The following is a 19219-nucleotide window of genomic DNA, read 5'->3' on the forward strand; positions in this document are numbered from 1 at the left end:
TTGCATTATAAACTGCCATTTCAAAAGATTAAGATGTGACTTTCAAGACATGAAAACACAAAATGTTCAATACACATTATAAACGAAATTACTGTGCTTAATTTTATTGCCGCATTAAGTTCAAAGCAACCTCACTAAATCCCAAAAGACGAAGAAGCAACTAAGAGAGTTGTTTCCGTGGAGACAGCTCAAGTTCAGATCCTCGAGCGGACACAAAAAGCCTTCGTATATTAATAGCATGAATGACATCATGGGCAACAACCAGATAAAAAGGAACAGCATATACCCAATTAACTTAAAGCAATAGCCCAGATACTTTTATCACCCATGCCTTTAACATAATTCTAGACAGAAATAACTATTTACTGAAAAGCCATGCGACCCATATCTGTTCATTGATAACAGGCTATATTAGAATTTAGTATGCAATATAAGTATAGGCTAGACTAGAGATATGTTCTAATCTATTCTGGATGATATTATTATTATCACACCTTATTGTGCCAAGCAATAAATATCAACTTGAAAGAAGAGACCAGATGCTCACTCAAGTTTACAAGAAATACTAATTCTTTAGTTTACAAAAGAATACTGAAGATTTTGATAGGTAACATGAAGGAATTTACACTCTTTGAATTATCATTAATAATAATATGTACTGCCACAGGAGCACATTAAAAACTACAACCTAAATACTAAGTTGCTCTCTTAATCATCCAAGAGAAGATAAAGCTGCTTTCTAGGTACAAAAGAACTACGAGTTCACAAAAAAAAAACAGCACTGAAACACAATATTACAGACTTATTGCAAGCAATATTACAAAATTGTCCTATATGCATCTTAAGGGTCATAGTTTCAACGAGCACTCATATTCTATTGCAGCCAGGATATATCACCTCCCTGTCCAAAACCATCAAATCAATAATTTGCCACAATGAATAAAAAAGAAATACAAGTAATAGCTGCATAAAGCTGACATTTAGATATCAATTGCAGTTATCCCTATCTGAATAGCATTTCATTAGTAATCTACTTTTGCTAAAAATAGTTACAAAATTCAGGAAAAAAGAGGAGACAATGATAAAGATAAAAATCATTACCTTAATGCCTCTTCCAGTTCTTTTTCATCATTACAGTTATATCCCAACAAATATGCGCGTGCTGTATGATAACACAAATTGCGTAAGAATCAACAAAAGCAACCATGCCGCAAAGTGAGATTTTTCTACTTTTATTATTAGTTTTTGATTGGTACACACTACAGACACAAGTACTAATGTTTTTCCAACAATGGAAAACATGTAGTTTAAACTTTATCCACATTATATGTACCTTAAAGTGTTATATGTATCAAATTGTTATAATAACCAAGGTTCTTAGAAAACGTTATAAAAATTCAAAGAACATAATACGATAGTTTGGACTCTGGAGCTGAACTTATCCGCCGCCTCTAAGAATGGGAGTATGCAGAATCAAATTACGAAAAAAATGAAATGCTTTACTCTTGATCAGAGTGATACTTCTAGAAATCGAAAATAAATATTGTAAAAGGAATCACAATATGCATGTTGTAGCACTAGTCCAAAACAATGTTTTAAAACTCGGAATTGGAACCAGAGCTACAGACTGGACCAGACCTGTCTGACAAACTGATTCTTGAATGATTTTACCAAAAAATACATAAAGTATGCCATATATATATATATATATTAAAACCTCCAAGATCACTCAGAATCATATCTCTTCACCATACCTCCACAGAGTCTGAATGCTCACAATTGACCAATGAGACGAGAGGCATACTTATAAATATATAACTTTCAATTAGGGCTTCACACCTCCACAGAGTCTGAATGCTCACAATTGACCAATGAGAGGAGAGGCATCCTTATAAATATATAACTTTCAATTAGGGCTTTTCTGGGGGAGGGTTTTTTCAATTTTGTGTTTTTCCCGTTATTTGTCACATTTTTACTGCAATGTGGGTGGTTGTGGTCCAGGCTAGTTCAGGATGGGAACCAGATGAACCAAGCCACCAGTCCAGTTCAACACCCAGTTCTGTGCTTGGGAGGGTTCAATCCAGCCAAACCAGCCAGTTCCAGTTCAGCAGTTTTTGAACAGTGGTCAAAATATAACACCAATAACCTCCTAAGCAGAACAGTTTATTATTCCCAAATGAAATTAATTAATTAATTAATTAATAATTTAAATAAATAATAACAAAAATCTAATTTTATTAACCCTATTACAGCAAATAATGATTTCTTAAAGCAGTCTATTGGAATTTGGCATAATGGTAAGCGGAAGTGATCCCACGCCAAGGTTCTATTCCTCATAAGAAAGAAAATCATTGGGTTAAATTATGACAATGCTGACAATCAATAATAACGTTAAATTCTTTTAGTAAAAGGATAAAAAATATTACATTAATTGTTTTAGGATGTTTGAGAGTGGTTCCAACCTTGTCGAACTTCATATGGAGAAAGTAGAATTTCATATCCCACTAAAAATTCAGGAATTCAGGATGGGTAGGATTGCATTTTCATTGAATTTTATCATGTATGAGGGTATGGAATTGGCATTTAATCAAGAGCACCAAGCCCTTTGTGTACCTTGATGTTGGTGATATTCATTGTGGAATTCCTATGACGTTGGTAGTGTTGACCATTGAAGTCCTCTACCATGACCTTAACAATACCCTTCACTCCAACCAAAATCATTGGTTCAGCATGTTAAAATTCTCTACCATATTATAAGGTTGAGGAGATAAACACTTCATTCAAACCAAAATCATCGGTTAGGCATGTTAAGCTTTTTCTACCATATTATAACGTTGAAGAATCCAAGGAATATAAAGACTTTGAGCCAGATGATGATTATGTGGCCTCTGCTGAGTCATGTTAAGCTTTTTCTACCATATTATAATGTTGAAGAATCCAAGGAATATAAATACTTTGAGCCAGATGATGATTGTGTAGCCTCTGCTGAGTGCTGATTGTTGAGAAGTGTCGCTTGGGAGGTATTCCACAAGTCCAGATTGGGGTTTGTGAGAATTTTGGTCACAAAAGGACTTTGTGGGCAAAAGACCCAAGTGAAGGGGTTTAAACTTCTAAAAGGAAAAATCCCCCCTAAGGTCTAGAGGGTTCCTAAGAAAGCTTGGGAAATCTATTTAAGAGAGGCCTTAGCACAAGGCTAGAGTCTAGCAGCAGCAGTTCAGATCAGGAAAGGTGGCCGTAGTATGCAGTTGTTGGAGCTGTGAGACCTATATAAGAGGGTCGAGAAGCTCAGCATATAGCCTAAGCAAAGCCGCATTCCCTGAGGGTACTGTGTGAGGGTTATGAGGTACTAAAGGAGGAGACAACATGCTCAAGTGACTGATATAGGAGGTCGTAGTGAGCTGTGTCGAGATTAAGCCCAGATCCAGTGATTCTTGGAGCTGTGATGAAGGATCCAAGAAGGTAGAGTTGTGTGCTTCAAGTTGGTTATAATGGAGCTGTTCTGAAGCATTCAAAACAGAGATTTACAAGCCCTAGTTTAGGACAGATCCATCATAGAGAAAGACATCTAAGGAGATCTAGCTGCAACCCTTCGGTGTCGATCTGCAGCGAAGAGAAGGCATCTCTTGTGACTTGATTAGGCCGAGGTTGGGCAGCATGCTGGAAGTGTGAAGAAGGCAGTTTCTGTGTACGTTTGAAGTGTCTGATCTCAATGAACAGGCCGCAGAAGGTTTTGTACTGTTGCAAGGGAGGCCGAGTGATATTTGGAGTTGATCTCAAGTTGGAGCAGCAGAACAAGAGGCCGCACTGTCCCAGAGTAATAGCGCAGAATAGAGGGCTGTTAGAGGAGGCCAAGCACATATCTGAAAGTGTGTTTTGGGCATGGAAGGAGCAATCCTGTAGTTGCAACAAGATGCCCTAACCAGAGTGCCTAAACCACAGTAATAGGTACACAGGCCGAGAGCTGGAAGAAGTATTCTTCTAGGGTATGTATGTATCTCTAAGTTGATGGATGTTATTAAGTGTTCGAGTCCAGGAGAGACAGTTTTGGAAGTCTGCTTCAGGGTTTGAAGCAGCAGTATGAGGGGTGCCCAAGACCTGTGGTTTGTGAGTCAAACCATCAGTGAGAGGCAGAGGATTTGATAAAGGAAACAGCCCTAGATGAGGGCAGATCCATGAGCCTAGATCCGTGCGACTTGAGGACTCAAATTGCAGAACAGAGTGCAGCCTGAACAAGCCCTAGAAGACGGCAGATTCATGGAACAGCTTTAGGGATTGGAGCAGCAGCATAGTAGTGTCCCAGATCTGTGCAACAGAGGAGCTATTGCAGAACAGAGGACAGCATACTCAGAGCCTTAGGTCAGTTCAGATGGGACTGAAGATTGGGCAGATCTAAAGATGGAGTAGCAGTGCAGGAACAACAATGCAGGAAAGAGTCCAGATTTGGAAGGACACTTATGGACTCTTGGAGGGCAGTGAGAAAGTGATCCTTGTGGGCCCTAAGTGCAGAACTAGGAAGGACTCTAGGTCTGCTAGGAGTGGCAGAATTGATGAGCTCGTTGACTAATCTTTGAAGGAATAAAGAAGGAGGTCATAGAGGAGCAGTTTGTAGCCCAAGTTCATTGTTGGAGAAGGACTTCTAGCAGTGATAGGCCATCCTGCCCTATGTTTGTCCTCATTTGAGCAATGCAAGAAGACAATAGTGGGAAGAGGTCCCTAAATAGCTGAGGAGCAGCAGTGGGCAAGAAGTCTCAAAGTGATATGTCCTTGAAGAACACAGGAGTAGCTAGTGAGCATGAAAACCCTGTGTTGGTTGTAGATGGACTTATGATCAGCTAGAGGGCAGATTGGTGAACTCGAGATTCAGTGACCTAAAGGACCAGGACCATTGATAGAGGCAGTGCTGCAGAATTGAAGCGAAGGACCCGCAGGTGTTCAGAATATGACCACGGCAGTTGTGATTGCATGCTACATCAACTAGACAGTCAGTGTATCTTGTTCAAGGCAGTTGGTCGTCATAGGTGTTTGACAACAAGCCATAGTTTGTATCTTGTACTTGTGGATGTATGAGGGTCATTATCAATTTATCCCTGGTATGGGAGCCTTAGATTGTTGTATTATCAGTTTGTTAATGTAACGAAGAAGGGTTGAAAATTTTAAAAATTGTCATGTGCGCTAGTTGATTCACTGATGTATGTTTTTCTGTTGTGCAAAGTAGGATAAATTGAGGTATTTGAGTTGGTTATCTCAAAGATTTTAAGACTCTAACCCAGATTCTCATATGCCATGGAAATTCAACACTTATGATCCCAATTTTTGTAGTGGTGATGAATTTGATGAGTAATCTTGTTGATCAATATGTGTAGTAGGCCAGTGGCCCAATAGCTTGTAGAATAGTGTTTGGACCCTAGAGGCCATTTAGAGCATCAATGATTATATATTTCATTGTTGATATGTATTGCATTCAATGTCATTTTGGTATATTCAGTCTTACTGTTGAAAATTGGCAGCTCCGGAATGAATTTCCTTAAATATAATCTCATTTCTGACAATTTTGGAGTGACTTTCCAAAAATAGTAAATCACCTTGCATCAATTGGTAATCAAGCATAATTGAAGGGAAAATCACTTAACTTATCATTCCCCAATCTTAATAGTTCAATCTCGCCTTAATCATCAATATTACTAATACTATTATTATTATCCTCTACGATATTATGATATTATTATTAAAAAGAATTACAAGTCACCTTACCCTCATCACCTCAATCACTTCGCACCTCTCTCCTTGATGTCTCACATAGCACTACGTATCTCTCTCTCTCTCTCTCTCTCTCTCTCTCTTAATGATGCATTACACTCTTTTACACACTCGTTAAATACATGGCATATTCTTCTTACACTCATTGAAGGCATGTCATAAAAAATTCCTCTTACGCCCTCTTTAATGCATATGTTACACTCTTCTTAACTAAGTCATGTGTACCTCTCCTTAATGGCATAAGTTACTAAGGCATGCGTACCAATCCTTAATGGCATAAGTTGTTGAAAAGTGTAACTAGGTTTTGTCTTCATAATGACATGTGTAATTGTGATTTTATGTAATTGATAAAAAGAAGAAAATAAAATTATTTTTGTAGTACTTGAATCATGGGTTTCATGATCAAGAAATTTTATTTTAGTTAAGGTTCCCATTGTGAACCTTTAGGTTTTGTCATCAAGTCATAAAAGTCAAATTGAGTCAATGTCATGTATGAAGGACCCTTCTTGGGCATGTTATATTTTTGTATGAGTCATTAAATGTATAAGAAGGCCCTCCAAGACCAAGCAAAAGTATCTCCTTCAAGTCGGCTACAAGATGGAGTAAATGATCTACACCAAAGGACATGTCAGCTCACCCTCACTCAAGTCGGCCTAATTGATGAGGAAATCACTATAAATAGGGCAGCTCGGCTTTCATTTGAGGCAGAGATTTTCAGTCAAGCAAGTCTGCAATTAGGAGTGCGAGAAACACTTAGAAAGAAGTCTCATAGCCAGTGAAAGGAAGGAAGGAAGAGCGAGTTTGTTTGGGTTTGTTTTAGGGTTGATCTCCACTCACATGCGCAAGGAAAAGGAGTATCATTGCTGCAGAAAAGGGTCAAAGTCTTCCTTGCTATGCTAGAAGTTGATATTCATCAAGCCGAGTTGGAGAAGAAATCTATTCAGTCCAAGCGAAGGAGATTAAGGGGTTGAATCACCATATATCTCACATGTGTTGCAACTAGGGTTTCCAAGGAGGCCAAAATATATATGGTGCAAATCTGAAGCAGAGAAAAGGAGCTGAATTCTGAAAGGTAGAGCTGAGAAGGAGGGAGAAGCAGAGGTTTGACTATTTTTGACTCAAGCAAGAAGAATTTCATCAAGGAGACTTTGTGTCTTAGCCTTGGAGAGGCAACAAGCTCAAGGGTCTTGGTCTTGGTATTCGTCAATTGAAGCCTCTATAAGAAGAAGAATTTGTTTGGGCTTTCCTCTCAAGTGGAAGAGGTGTTGGCCCTAGCTGATAGCCTACATTATGTGTCTCTGGTCTCTTTATAGTTCATGCTTTGGTAGTTGTTTGATGAAAAGGAACACTATAATAATCTAACTAAAGAGAAGATCCTAATCTACTAAAGTAAAAAACATTCACAAGCAGATATAATCAATACAAAAATCACCTAATCTTGATGCCCTAGATTTCTCAACACGATTGCAGAGCTAAGGTTAAAAAGTCAAGGAAGGCATCTTATCAAGGAACACTCAAGGAGAAAATCTCGTAGGATATCAAAGAAGTCAAGAAGTGTCAAAACCCTGGATCGAAGAAGAAGTCTATACCAGCAAGAAGTCTTGGAATCCTCAAATCATCTCAAGAGACCACAAAGACCCCACTCAAGTTGAAGGACTTATAAAAATCAAGTTTCTTTCTAGAGAAGCAAGATCAAGGATGTTGTTATCATCTTCAAAAGTTCTAAGCCAATTTCCACCTTTGAAGTAAGGATTTCATCCTTGAAAAAGATCATCCAAGAAGCATCAAGATATCAACAAGAAGTCAACATCGATCATCATCAAATAGGACAACACAATCAAAGGATCAAAAGTGATCTCCTTCTTTGTGGAGTCAAGGATCACTCTTGAAGAGATCTATCTTCATCAAGGATAAGTTCTCTATCATCTATTTTATTATCAAATTCAAGGAGGAAGCAAGTGGAAGAAGCATCTTGACAAGTAGGTATATTTATGTCTGAATCTATCAAAATTTCTTTTTGCAAGGAAAGCAACAAATTGGTTGAGGCTTCAAACTACCTTGCATGGAAGAAGAGGACAGATCTAAATCTCATTGAAAATGAGGTTATGGATCATGTCAAAGGATCTATCACCAAACCAACGAAAGAAGATGCTCTAGCACTTGCAAAGTTTATGAAAAGGGAAGTGAAGGCTCAAAGGATTCTCATAGAATCCATCAAGGATCCCTGCATTCCATATGTATCAAAACTCGAAACTTCAAAAGAAATCTATGACAAATTGGTAGAGTTATATTCCATAAGCACTGTTGGAAAAGTCATCTCATTAAGACAAGAACACTACAAGCTAAAGATGTCGAAGGAAGAAGGAATAGCCTCATACTTTATGAGGATATCTAAAATTAGGAATCAACCTCAAGCTCTGGGAGAAGTCATGTCTGATAGAGAAATGACTACAGTTGTACTAAATGCACTACCAGAGGAGTGGGATAACTTTACTTCAAGTATTTATGGGAAGAAAGAAGCTACTCCATTCCAGGATCTATGGTCACTGTGCAAGGTTGAAGATTCTAGGCTAAAGGCAAAATCTGATGTAGAATCAGGTGAGCAAAATTACGCATACGCTGCTACGACAAAGAGAAGTGGAAAGTTTGGGAAATTTGGTTCTCATAAAACAGAAGAGAAACATGGCCAAAATTCAATGCTATGGATGTCAAGAATATGGGCATTACAAAAGAGATTGTCCTAAGCTCAAGAAGGACAATAACAAAAGAAGTAGAGAAGAAGCCCATATCACCAAAGAAGTGGAGGAAGTTGAAAAGAAGAAGTACAAGAAAGAGGAAAGAGGAAGTAAGAGATCTCTACTATGATTGAGATAGTCTTCCTCACCTAGTTCTTTTCAAGTTCCTGATTTCAAGTTTTTCTGTTGTAAGATATGACTATCGTGATTCACTAAGAAAAATGATAGGATGCATCATGGCATCATAGAAGCAAAAAAAGCAATAGCTCATGACATCATCATAGAGAAGCATGAAAGATGGCTGAAATAGAAGTCTATGGAAGGATATAGCTCTTGGTAACCTCATTAGAAGCATAAGTGGCACTTATGGGAAAAAGAAGAAAAATTCATCTAGCACAAAGGTCATCATACATCTGTCAAAAGGGAACATCTGCTGGATGAGGATACTCAAGATCCTCTATCGAAATCTTTATCGGAAGGTTCACCAATCAAAAGGAAAAAATGGTTTCATCAAGAATTCCAACTTGTGGAATTCATGGGATGATGGTATGATGACAAAAGAAGTGAAGCAGATCAAGGGATTGTAGTTCTTTCAATCAAGGAAGCTGTTGAAAGAAGCCTGGATGACATAAAGGAAAATGAGGTATGTATGCTTGCATTCGATATTGTAAAGTCATGTCATATGGTTGCAGATAAACATGAATAAATGCTCTATCTCGAGAGCATGATCAAAAGAAAGGATCTCCTCCTTTGAAAGGATGCAGGAAGACATGGGTCACACATTCACTAGATGAAATCAACATAATATGTCCTCATATGTAATATGAGGTGGTTGACAATAATTGGAGGAACTCTGATTGGAAGTTCCTGGGAATAAAATGTGTGAAGAAAGGAAGGACAAGATCGTGGAATATGCAAAAATGGAAAAAGCAATCAACATCCAAGGACCAGAAGATTTGACTAGGATATCTCCATGAAAGATATGAAGAATCTGATGAAGTTTGAAAAAGAAAGAGACCCTTGACAATTTATATCTTAGGGAGATGTGTCAATATGTATGCAGGATGTTGATGCAAACTAAAAGATGTCATGATGAAAGACCATCACAAAGGTGATTTTGATTTAATGTTCATTCCTTTATTTTTTTAATGATATCTGGATGGGCTTATGCAGGGTTGCCGAGGGAAGAGCTATGGATGTCTTCCACCACTGTTGACCATGTAGCAGGAAAGAAGTTCCTTTAGGCAACATGGCATGAAGGAAGGCCAGATATGGACTAATGGATCACTTTATGATGAAAGGAATGATGACATGACTGACTCATGGATGAAAATGATGGATGGACTATGCCCTACGAAGAAGTCCCAAAACATGAAGACTCCTGAATAAAGAAAAGAAGTTCATGACATCGTGAGGAGGAGTTCTTCAAGCAGTTGGTTGTCCCATCATCTCCACCTGAGGAGTTGTTGTAGGTCCCTAATTAAGAGGGAGCCTGGAAACAAGTTTCTTACTTGGTAGAAACTTGGAAGAAAAATTCCTAAGCCAAGAGGGAGCTTAGGTACATTCCTTCCGTAGAAATGTGTACATTCCTTCATTGGAATAGGTATGTCCTCCCTAATTAAAAGGGAGAGATAGACACATCATTCTTATCTTCACTTGGGAAGACAGAATGGAGGAATGGGTAAACATCTAGCATTTGATGCTCTTTGAGGATGAGTTAGGGCATCCAAGATAAGAGTAGTCATAGAGCACAGATATTCTTTGAGGACTAGGAATCCAAGATAATAATAGTTCGAGGGAACACACCCTGAGAACCCGGGTGGGGTATGTTTTGACAGAGGCAATGATGAGGGTGCCTATACATCATTGGTCTTGCCAACATTGAGATCATATCTGGTGGAGAGATAGATGGACCCACTATCACCTCAATCAATGTCCCCTACTCTTTACGGACTTTCACTGATGGGAGGACTCCTGGTATACAGGAAATCACTACGAGGATAAGGTCAATGACACAATACAATTTGATTTCCAAAGCCCATTCAAAGGAGAGGCTCAAATAATGGCTTACTTGCTTAAAAAGCAAGATAAAGGGCTCTCCAAGAAAGGCTTATGGGAGGATGCCTAGACCTAGGGAAGAGGGATACGATACAAAAGGGTGTACCTAGATCAAAGTTTCCTAAAAAAGTGAAGGATCTCCATCATGGTTTTTTGAGATGGTGATCAATACAAGTTTTGGGACCACAAGAGAGACCTAGGGGATCCAAACCAGGCCCAGGGTTTGGGATGATCATCAACAATATGACTAGGTCAAGCAAGGATGAGAAGAAAGGGTCAAAGAGAGGTCAATTTCCAACGAGTTTTCAAGAGCAAATGACCCCAGAAATGCCACTAACCAAGATGGGTGAAGGATATAATCGGTTTTAGAGCTAGGGCTTGAGATTTCTCTCAAACAAGCCACAAGAATTGCCTCAGTTTTGGAGGGCACTTAGAGGACCCACCAACGTAGTTGCCTACCAACTCGCTCTCAAAATCTCACCTCCTAAAACAATTCGTGCTATGCCCTAAGAGACCTTCCAATTTAGGGTAGAAAAACCGAAACAAACCAAAAGAAAGAAAAAAAATAAAAATAAAAATAAATAAATAAAATAAGATAAAAAAGAGAGAAAACAAAAAAAAGAAAAGAAAAAAAATGAAGAAGCAAGGTGTGATCAACTAGGATGAGGATCAGTGCCTAGTCAATTGGGAGAAGTGGAGTCAAGAATAACCTTGATGAAGGAACTTCGTTCTTTCAAAGAGTCTTATTGCAGTTTTCGCTAGCCCTAATGAAGTAGCTACCCAGCAACAAAGGAATTTATACTTTGTTTGGCAAGGGATGGAGTGTCAAGGTTGCATAATCAAACCAACCCTTAGGAACATTCACTCACATTCTCAAAATGAATAATGCATGCAAGGATACAATAATCCAGTGCTTTTAAGAATTTCGCATCACATTAGGGCACAATAATAAGATTATCACACTATATTCCATACATTAGACATGCAACAACAATGATATAGCATTAAAATTTCACTTACAAGAGAAAATGAGTATATCCATCCATCACAATTGCACTAAAGAAGCTCCAAGATAAGAATAGTGAAATCCAAACATCAAAATGCATTAAGAAACTTCAAATTTGTCCATCAATTACAGGTTTGAATTCCTTTGCAAGAGATGATCCAAATCCCAATTATGATGTCTTACAAATGAGACCTCACTTGTATTTATATGAGCCTCCAATAATTTGAATGGGTCAAATTAGCCTAATGAGCCCCTAAAATGACTCTAATGTGCAAAATGATAAACCTATTAGTGACAAGCCCCATCAAATAGCTCCAAAGATAAAACAATGAGCCTCTCAAGAGGATCGAAATGATAGAACAATAGTGCAAATGGGTCGTTGGAAGGCCTAGACAAGTCCTCCATGTGCCAAATCGAAGAGGAGGGCTCTCATGATGATGACCAAGGGGTTGGCCCCTTGGTTTCCAAGCAAAACATTTGTGGTGCTCCCAAGTGGTTGTGGGGGCACAGTGAATGGTCTCATGGGTCTCCAACTGGATCAATATGTCGATACTCCATCCATGAGGGCTAGAATGATGATACAAGCCCTCCCATGTCTCCCTAGATGAGACAAAACCCCATCTGGGCCCTGGATCATATGCCAAGTGTCTGGTGCATGCATGTGGCCAGTTGGGCAATGTGATCCAAGTACATCATCATCTCTTCATGAGTGGGACACAGGTAAGCTAAATGTGGTGTTGAAGGATCCCATGGTGTGGCAATCAATGCTTTGTTGTGGAGGAGGCCGATGGCTCTCAACGCTCACCCTACAAGTGTCATCATGACCCTCTGGGGGGCTTGGATCCCGTATAGGGAGGCCCAAACCCAAGGCAAAGATCAATCTACAATCCTATATAAGATCCAATGCGTCTCCTGACCTTTTAGTACAACAATTCATTAGAGAAATTGAGTAAATAATCTTACAAATCATGGAACTAAGTGGACACTTCATAGTGGCATGTCCTTCCATAATGGTTTTAGAATGTACAGGTGTCCCCAAGCTCAAGAAGGAGGTTAATCAAGAATCCTATTAAGTGGTTTCAACCTCTAAGGGATCAAAAGGTCCATGGTACATTCATCAAATGGCAAGTGTCATGTGAAATAATAGTGGAACGGAGTTGGATAGCAAGGGAAGGCTCCAAGCCACATTCCATGGTACAAGGGTAGTTATAATGAGGGAATCCCACACGAGTGTATAGATGTAGGAAGGAGCAATCGTGATACATGTGATCCAAAATGGATCTAGAATAGACGTCTAAGTCTAAAAATGTTCTTCACAGAGGAAAATGAAAGTCAATGGATGCTCTTGGAAATAGTCCCATTGCATAGATCTCTTCAATCTAAACCTAATGCAATTGGAATGGGCTAAAACGGACTTCGTATGAAGAAGTTATTGTAATAAGAAGTTTGCCCATTATCCTTGAAAAGGAGGCAAATTCTTATAAAAATGGGCTTAAGGCCTTATATGCAAAAATCGCATCGCAAATGCCAAAGGGAAGGACTTAACCAAAGGCGTGAAGACTTGCAATGGGCCGATTGTGATGAGCGTTGTCAGTCGTCGGATTAAACGGGAAATCAACGGTTATGATTTGATCGATGATAGGCGATCGGGGGAGCTTAAGGGTTGCGGATCATGGAAGCAGCAACCGCCGATAAGCGATATTGCAATATGCCGATGTTCCGATGGGCTGATCGGCGATCGGCGAACCCCCAATACCAGGGCCAATGCACTGCGATATGTTGATATGCGATCAGCGATGGCGCCAATATGCGACAATGCCGAAATGCGATATGCGATACGCCGATATTGGCAATCAGTGATCCCCGATACAAAGGGCCAGTGCACATTGCGATATGTCGATAGAAGGCGGGCCTGATAGAGTTTATAAGCGCGATTTCATAACTTTTGAGATCAGGATTTACGGGATTTCTATGTATTTCCCATGTATTGGGTTTTTTTGGCCATATGATTATGTGATTGCGATTTGCGATAGAAAGGCAGACCCGATGGGTTTATAGATGCGATTGCATATATTTGAAGTCCGATTAAACACTCCAATGATGTGTTTTCGCCAGTTTTCCCTATGTATTGTGTTACGTGGTCGAACGTGGGCTTTCTGTAGGAAGAAGGCCAAACGGTTGGGTTTCCTGTGCCCGTCGGTTCATTGCAATGGGAAACTAATCCTTTTGTGGAAACGCGTAGTTTTCCATGATGGAGCACTGTAACCGATGTGTTACAAATACACAGAGAGCTCAGTTGACAGGGCTGCTGAAGGTTGCCGAGAGTCGCTTAGAGGTCGAGTGAAACACGAAAGGGACAGAGAGCCCGAGAACTCGAGCGCCGAGAGCCAGAAAGCCTGAGAGCTTCAGAGCCAGAGCCAGAGCCGAGAGCCGAGAGCCGGAGCCGGAGCCGGAGCCGAGAGCCGGAGCCAAAGCCGGAGCCAGAGCCAGAGCCAGAGCCAGAGCCAAGGGCCAAAGCCAAGAGCCAGAGCTGAGAGTAGAGACAAAAGCCACCAGAGGTTGGAGGCAAAGTTGCAGAGCCAGAGAGCTCAAATGGACTTCTAAAGAGCCATGAAGCTGCAATGAAGTTCAGAATAGCGAAGAGGTCGAAATGATCAAGCTGTTGTTGGTAACTGTTGTACTGATGAAAGAAGAAGGATTCCAGAGGCAATACAGAATTTTCAGGGAATCAGAGAGGCCAGAAGCTCAAGAAGCTCAGAGCACTGGCTGAAGAAATCAAGTCCAAAGAAGCCTAAATCTGTCTGCAGCTAAAGGACAGCCAGCGGGATAAGATGGTATTCTAAACCCATAGGTTCAATTGTAAACCAATGGAGTTGAGTGTGGAACTTGTAAAAGAAAGATTACCATAATCCCAAAGAGCCTAGTCGAGTTGATTAGAGCTCAAGGAGACGTAGCCCAAGATATCAGGGTGAACTCCATATTATATTGTTGTCTTATGGTTTGTTTACTTGCTGCATCTTATTGCTATGTGCATGATGTTTACTTGTTGCACTATCTCACTGTTATATGCTGCATATCAGTTTAAGTAAATAAACATAAGGCATTTGGTCAGTTAAAAACAAACACAAACATACACCTCTTTCAAGTTATTTAATTCCGCATTTATCAAGCATAAGATAGATTTTGGGAATATTTAAGCTTTGGAGTGGGAGAGGTTCTTGTAAGCTTGACAAGAAGCCTTTAGTGCCCCATTTCAGATCAACATGAGTTACCTCGGCCTTTGCTTTTCCACCCTTCTCCATATGCCTTTTGCCTTTTATTAATTTGTCTTTCTTTATATTGCTCATGACTCTAGGGAATGAGAGTATGATGTATATGATATAGCAGTGAATACCACCCCTTAAGGTTGGGCAGTTCATTGCCCACCAGGGGTTGGGACAATCATGGGTTCCCTAATGATGCAAAGGGCTCATATAGGGGCCCTAGCAACCAGGGTGATGGCCATAATGGTAGGGGGTAGAGTTCATGTTTGGCTTTTACCCACACACTAAATTTTTATGTCTCGGCCATCTTTTGCATTTTATGGTATATTTCCTATTGTAAGTGGCCAAATTATGCTTTTAACTTTCTTTTTAGCTACATCAACCTCTGGGGCATCGTTCCAAGCCGGACCCAAAGTGTGGATATGGGGAGGGGAAGGCTAACTACTTGTGGACCTAACGGACAAATGTGGACCCAAATGGGAAATATGTGCAAAGGGGTTATAATGAGCAAAGGGAAGTGATATATGTGGTGTTGGGAAGGGGGACCACGTAGCCAAAATCGGGGTTTCCCATGTAGTGCCACTCTTAATGCTAGTAGCCAATAGAGGAGATCCCACAGGACTAGGATACAAGACTAACCACCAATTTGGGACTAGGGAACGAGAGTACAGACCAAGCCCATTCTTTCTGTTGAATCCCCCACTAATCCATGTCAAATGTGTCCATGATAAGTAAGCAGAGATACCCAATTACATAATGAAAATCCATACCTTCAGGGTTGAAAGGCCCACCCTCAAACATACGATCATAACAGATGGGCGAGGGCACATAATAGTTGGCTCAGGTGGCAGAGAATGGTGGCACATTGGGCTATCTAATGGCCGCAAGGCGTTGTTGGTTGTCGGCTGAAGACAAGTCTAGGTGAAAATTTTCTCCTATGGGTGTCACCCATTGGTGGAGGTTAACAAGACCTAAATTCTTTGTGTCTCATTTTGTTCTTGGTTGTGTTCAATTATGCATTTGGTTTCTGTTTAATCTACAATTGCTTAACTAATATTGTTGCATAAAGAAGTTTTTGGAATAAGTAATTGTTACGGTGTAGAACATCAGAATTTCAACACTTACATAGTATATAGATGAGTGAACTTTGCATATTTTGTCTCTAATGGTTTGGAATTTTAAAAATAATCTGTTTCACTAAAAATTAAAAATTAATCATGTATTTTTTAAAAAACTGGTTCATTGAATCCAGTTCAATCTGAGTCTGGTTCAAAACCCGGTTTGATAGGTGACTGGTTCTGAAAACTATGATCCATATAGCAAGTAATGCAAGCAAAAGTAGAAGGGTTGCTTGCGAGAAGCTATGAATCCTTAGACTTTTCTTCACTTTCTACATGTTCCTTCCCATTCTCCTCCACACTCTTACAGGGAGGCTTATTAGTGCCTCAGTTTCAACCTCTGAACCACTTGGTTTTCAAATTACAAGTTGACCCAATAAGAAACCAAATTTTGAAAACCTAATTTGAAGGACAATACTCTTAAGCTTCTGAAGGCTTAGGATGAAGTCGCTTACGTCTACCATTAAGCCTCATCCTATATGTCATAATTGATCTTTCTTATAAACCTCTAGTTAAGAAGTTTACTAGTTCATGGTCTACACTAAAGGTTTTGGCTACTACTTGGACGGTTAAAACTCAGGCTCAACTAGTAAAGGAATCTATCAAGATTCTTTTTTGTGTTGAATGCTTTTTGATAGCCTTCTTTTTAATAGATCCAAAAAATTTCATGAAGGTACATGGTTCTTTAGGGTCAGTGATCTCTATTTTAAAAAGTGGGAAATGACTTTCTACCCATCAAATGAAACCCGATAATTGTTCCAATTTGGGTGAGGCTTCACTCATTGCCTAACAACATTTTTTAATAAAGAAATCTTGAAATTAGTAGGAAAAACAATTGGGAGATCCATACATGCAGCGAAGCCAAAGGAGGATATACTGCATTATGCTTGGATTTTCCTGCATGTAGTGTTTGATTACTCTTTAATTTCTTGATTGGGAATATATGCTCAGGTTGGATTACAAATAAATTCCTTTCAAATATAGTCAGTTCCCTGAATATGGTCATTTCATGAAGGGATATAACAAAAATCCAAATGCATTTTACCAAGGAGCCCCAAAAGATCAGAATAGAGAAGAATTTGATCCAGCAAGAAGATGAAGATCTAGAAAAACCCAAGAGCCAATGAAAACATAGGAAGAGCAAGGCCCTTCTGATGGAAATACGTTTGAAGTTATCAAAACGTGGAGGATGAATAGGAACTCTGACTGGACCATCTGGCTAAATAGGAACGGTTTCATCTTCAGAAACAGAGTGGCTCGATGGCCAGCGTCTATTGCCTGAATTGTCATTGCCTATCATGATATCCCAGAAGATGATCCCACACCTACTGGCCACGTTGTGACACCAGAAGTCATTGATCATAATCTCTCTTGGGCATACTTTGATGGTGCTGCTCAAAAACAAGGATGTGGGTGGGGTATTCTTTTGCATAAATCTGAAAATCATTTCTTTCAAATCCAGATGGGCTTGGGATTGGTACAAACAATTATGCTGAATTGATCTCTCTTAGACATCTCCTCCATTTTGCTCTTGCACATGAATGCAGACATATTCAGATTTTTGGAGACTCTAAAATAAATCATAAATTGGTTCAATAAATCATAAATTGGTTCAATAACTCATATGCATGTCATATGCACTCTCTCAGAAACATTTTGGATGAAGTCATGCTCTTAAAAGCACAATTTACTTATATCTCTTGTCAACATATTTACAAGGAGCATAATATGGTTGCCGACCAGCTTTCCAAGGCGGCCATGGTCCAGCCCAGAGGACTGTGGATAATACAAGAGCAGCAAGGAGATGATCACTTCCAATATTATCATCGGCCTTATATAGATCATTTCTACCAGCAGCCAATAGGCCCTAATTTTTGCAGTATATAGCAGTGATTACTATCAGTACTTGGTTTATACATTGTATATATTTTTTCTATGAACAGTTACAGTATACCCTGCGTGGTAATTATGTACAGACTTATATTTTTTTGATGGCTATGGCCAACTTTATAGCATATGCCATACAAGCATCTACTACATGTAATTTTCTAAATTAATGGAAGATTGCGATTTTTCCCCGAGGAAAAAAAAACTCCCCACTCTGCCCAAGAAAGTGCTCTGATACCACTTGTAATAGATCTTACCTGAAAACATATAACAATGGAAAATATGCCCAAGAAATCATGCAAGAGATGATAGAACTGAAATATTTTATTGGAAAAACCCTTGAGATAGGGTAACACCATACAACTACTCCTTGAGGAAGGAGATCACTCCACAAGCCATATGCTTGTCAATACACAATACTTGATTGTTGGTCAAGGTTGTCATTGATGTCAATATGACATTATTGGAGATGGCAAATATTCTTGTGATACATGAACCTCATACAAAACCTAGGTGCTAAGGTTGCCCTTACATTATGAAGATGTCAAGCCATTAATGAAGAAGTCTAAGATGCCCATGATGCCCTAAGCATGAAGATTGATGTATAATCCCTAAGTACCAATTATGTATACAAGCCCTTGCCCTAATAATATGATGTCCTTACTTGATGACAGCCCTCGTGATGACAAGCCCTCTATTGACTTGATGACATGAATGTTTACACTTGATGACCACATAATGACACCAATGTTTACACATGGATGATGGTTGGATACCACATAATGACACACTTGATGACAATGGATGATGATTGAAGACCATACTTGAAGCCCTAATAAAAATACCCGAAGCTTATACATGAAGAATCCTAAATCCCCAACGTCTGCACTAAAAACTCCAAAACTGTCATCCCAAGGTCTGCACTAAAAATTCCAAACAGTCATAAAGAAAATTAATTTTTGACATCTTGATGACATCATTTCATTGTGACTCCCTCACCAGATTGTAGAGGACATTTTCCTCTTTCCAACGAGCACAAACTTGTCTCCTAACTCCCTGCCATTATAAAGATATTAATTTTTGAAAATCACATATGTTAAAATTAACCAAAGTCTGGCAGCCGACTTAAGTAGGCTCACATGAGCAGACGTGCCCCTTCAACAGTTGTGTCCCTTCAAACTATGGTCGAACTACTATAAATATAAAGTTCTGTTCATTATTCCAAGACACAAAAAAAAAATCGGTTAAGTACAGAGAAAAGCTAATTCAGATCTGAGGTACTAAAGAAGGAGGACGAAAATTGAAGATAATTTTTGTTGCACAAATTCTGTTTTGGATCTCACTGTGACAAATTGTGTAACTTTGTAATTCAGACCTGTGGCCTTCTCTGTAATT

The 19219-nt window shown here is 39.3% G+C and overlaps 1 protein-coding gene across 2 annotated transcripts in view; it reads right to left on the reverse strand.

The window, feature by feature from the left end:
• Positions 1–455: 455 nt before the first annotated feature.
• LOC149145974 (F-box protein SKIP31-like) overlaps positions 456–19219 on the reverse strand; it is a 94552-nt gene continuing 75788 nt past the window's right edge. For both annotated transcript variants that reach the window (XM_089448803.1, XM_089448802.1), the window contains exons 8-9: positions 1102–1162; positions 456–901 (exon numbers count right to left, since the gene is read on the reverse strand). In XM_089448803.1, the coding sequence (XP_089304929.1) occupies positions 868–901; positions 1102–1162 (95 nt within the window). In that variant the 3' untranslated portion in view covers positions 456–867. The remainder of the gene's footprint in view (positions 902–1101; positions 1163–19219) is intronic.

Source organism: Pinus tabuliformis, chromosome X (genome assembly GCF_031772625.1).
Source record: "Pinus tabuliformis cultivar Carrire ecotype Pingquan chromosome X, CPIR1, whole genome shotgun sequence".
In the NCBI taxonomy this organism is placed as follows: Eukaryota; Viridiplantae; Streptophyta; class Pinopsida; order Pinales; family Pinaceae; genus Pinus; species Pinus tabuliformis.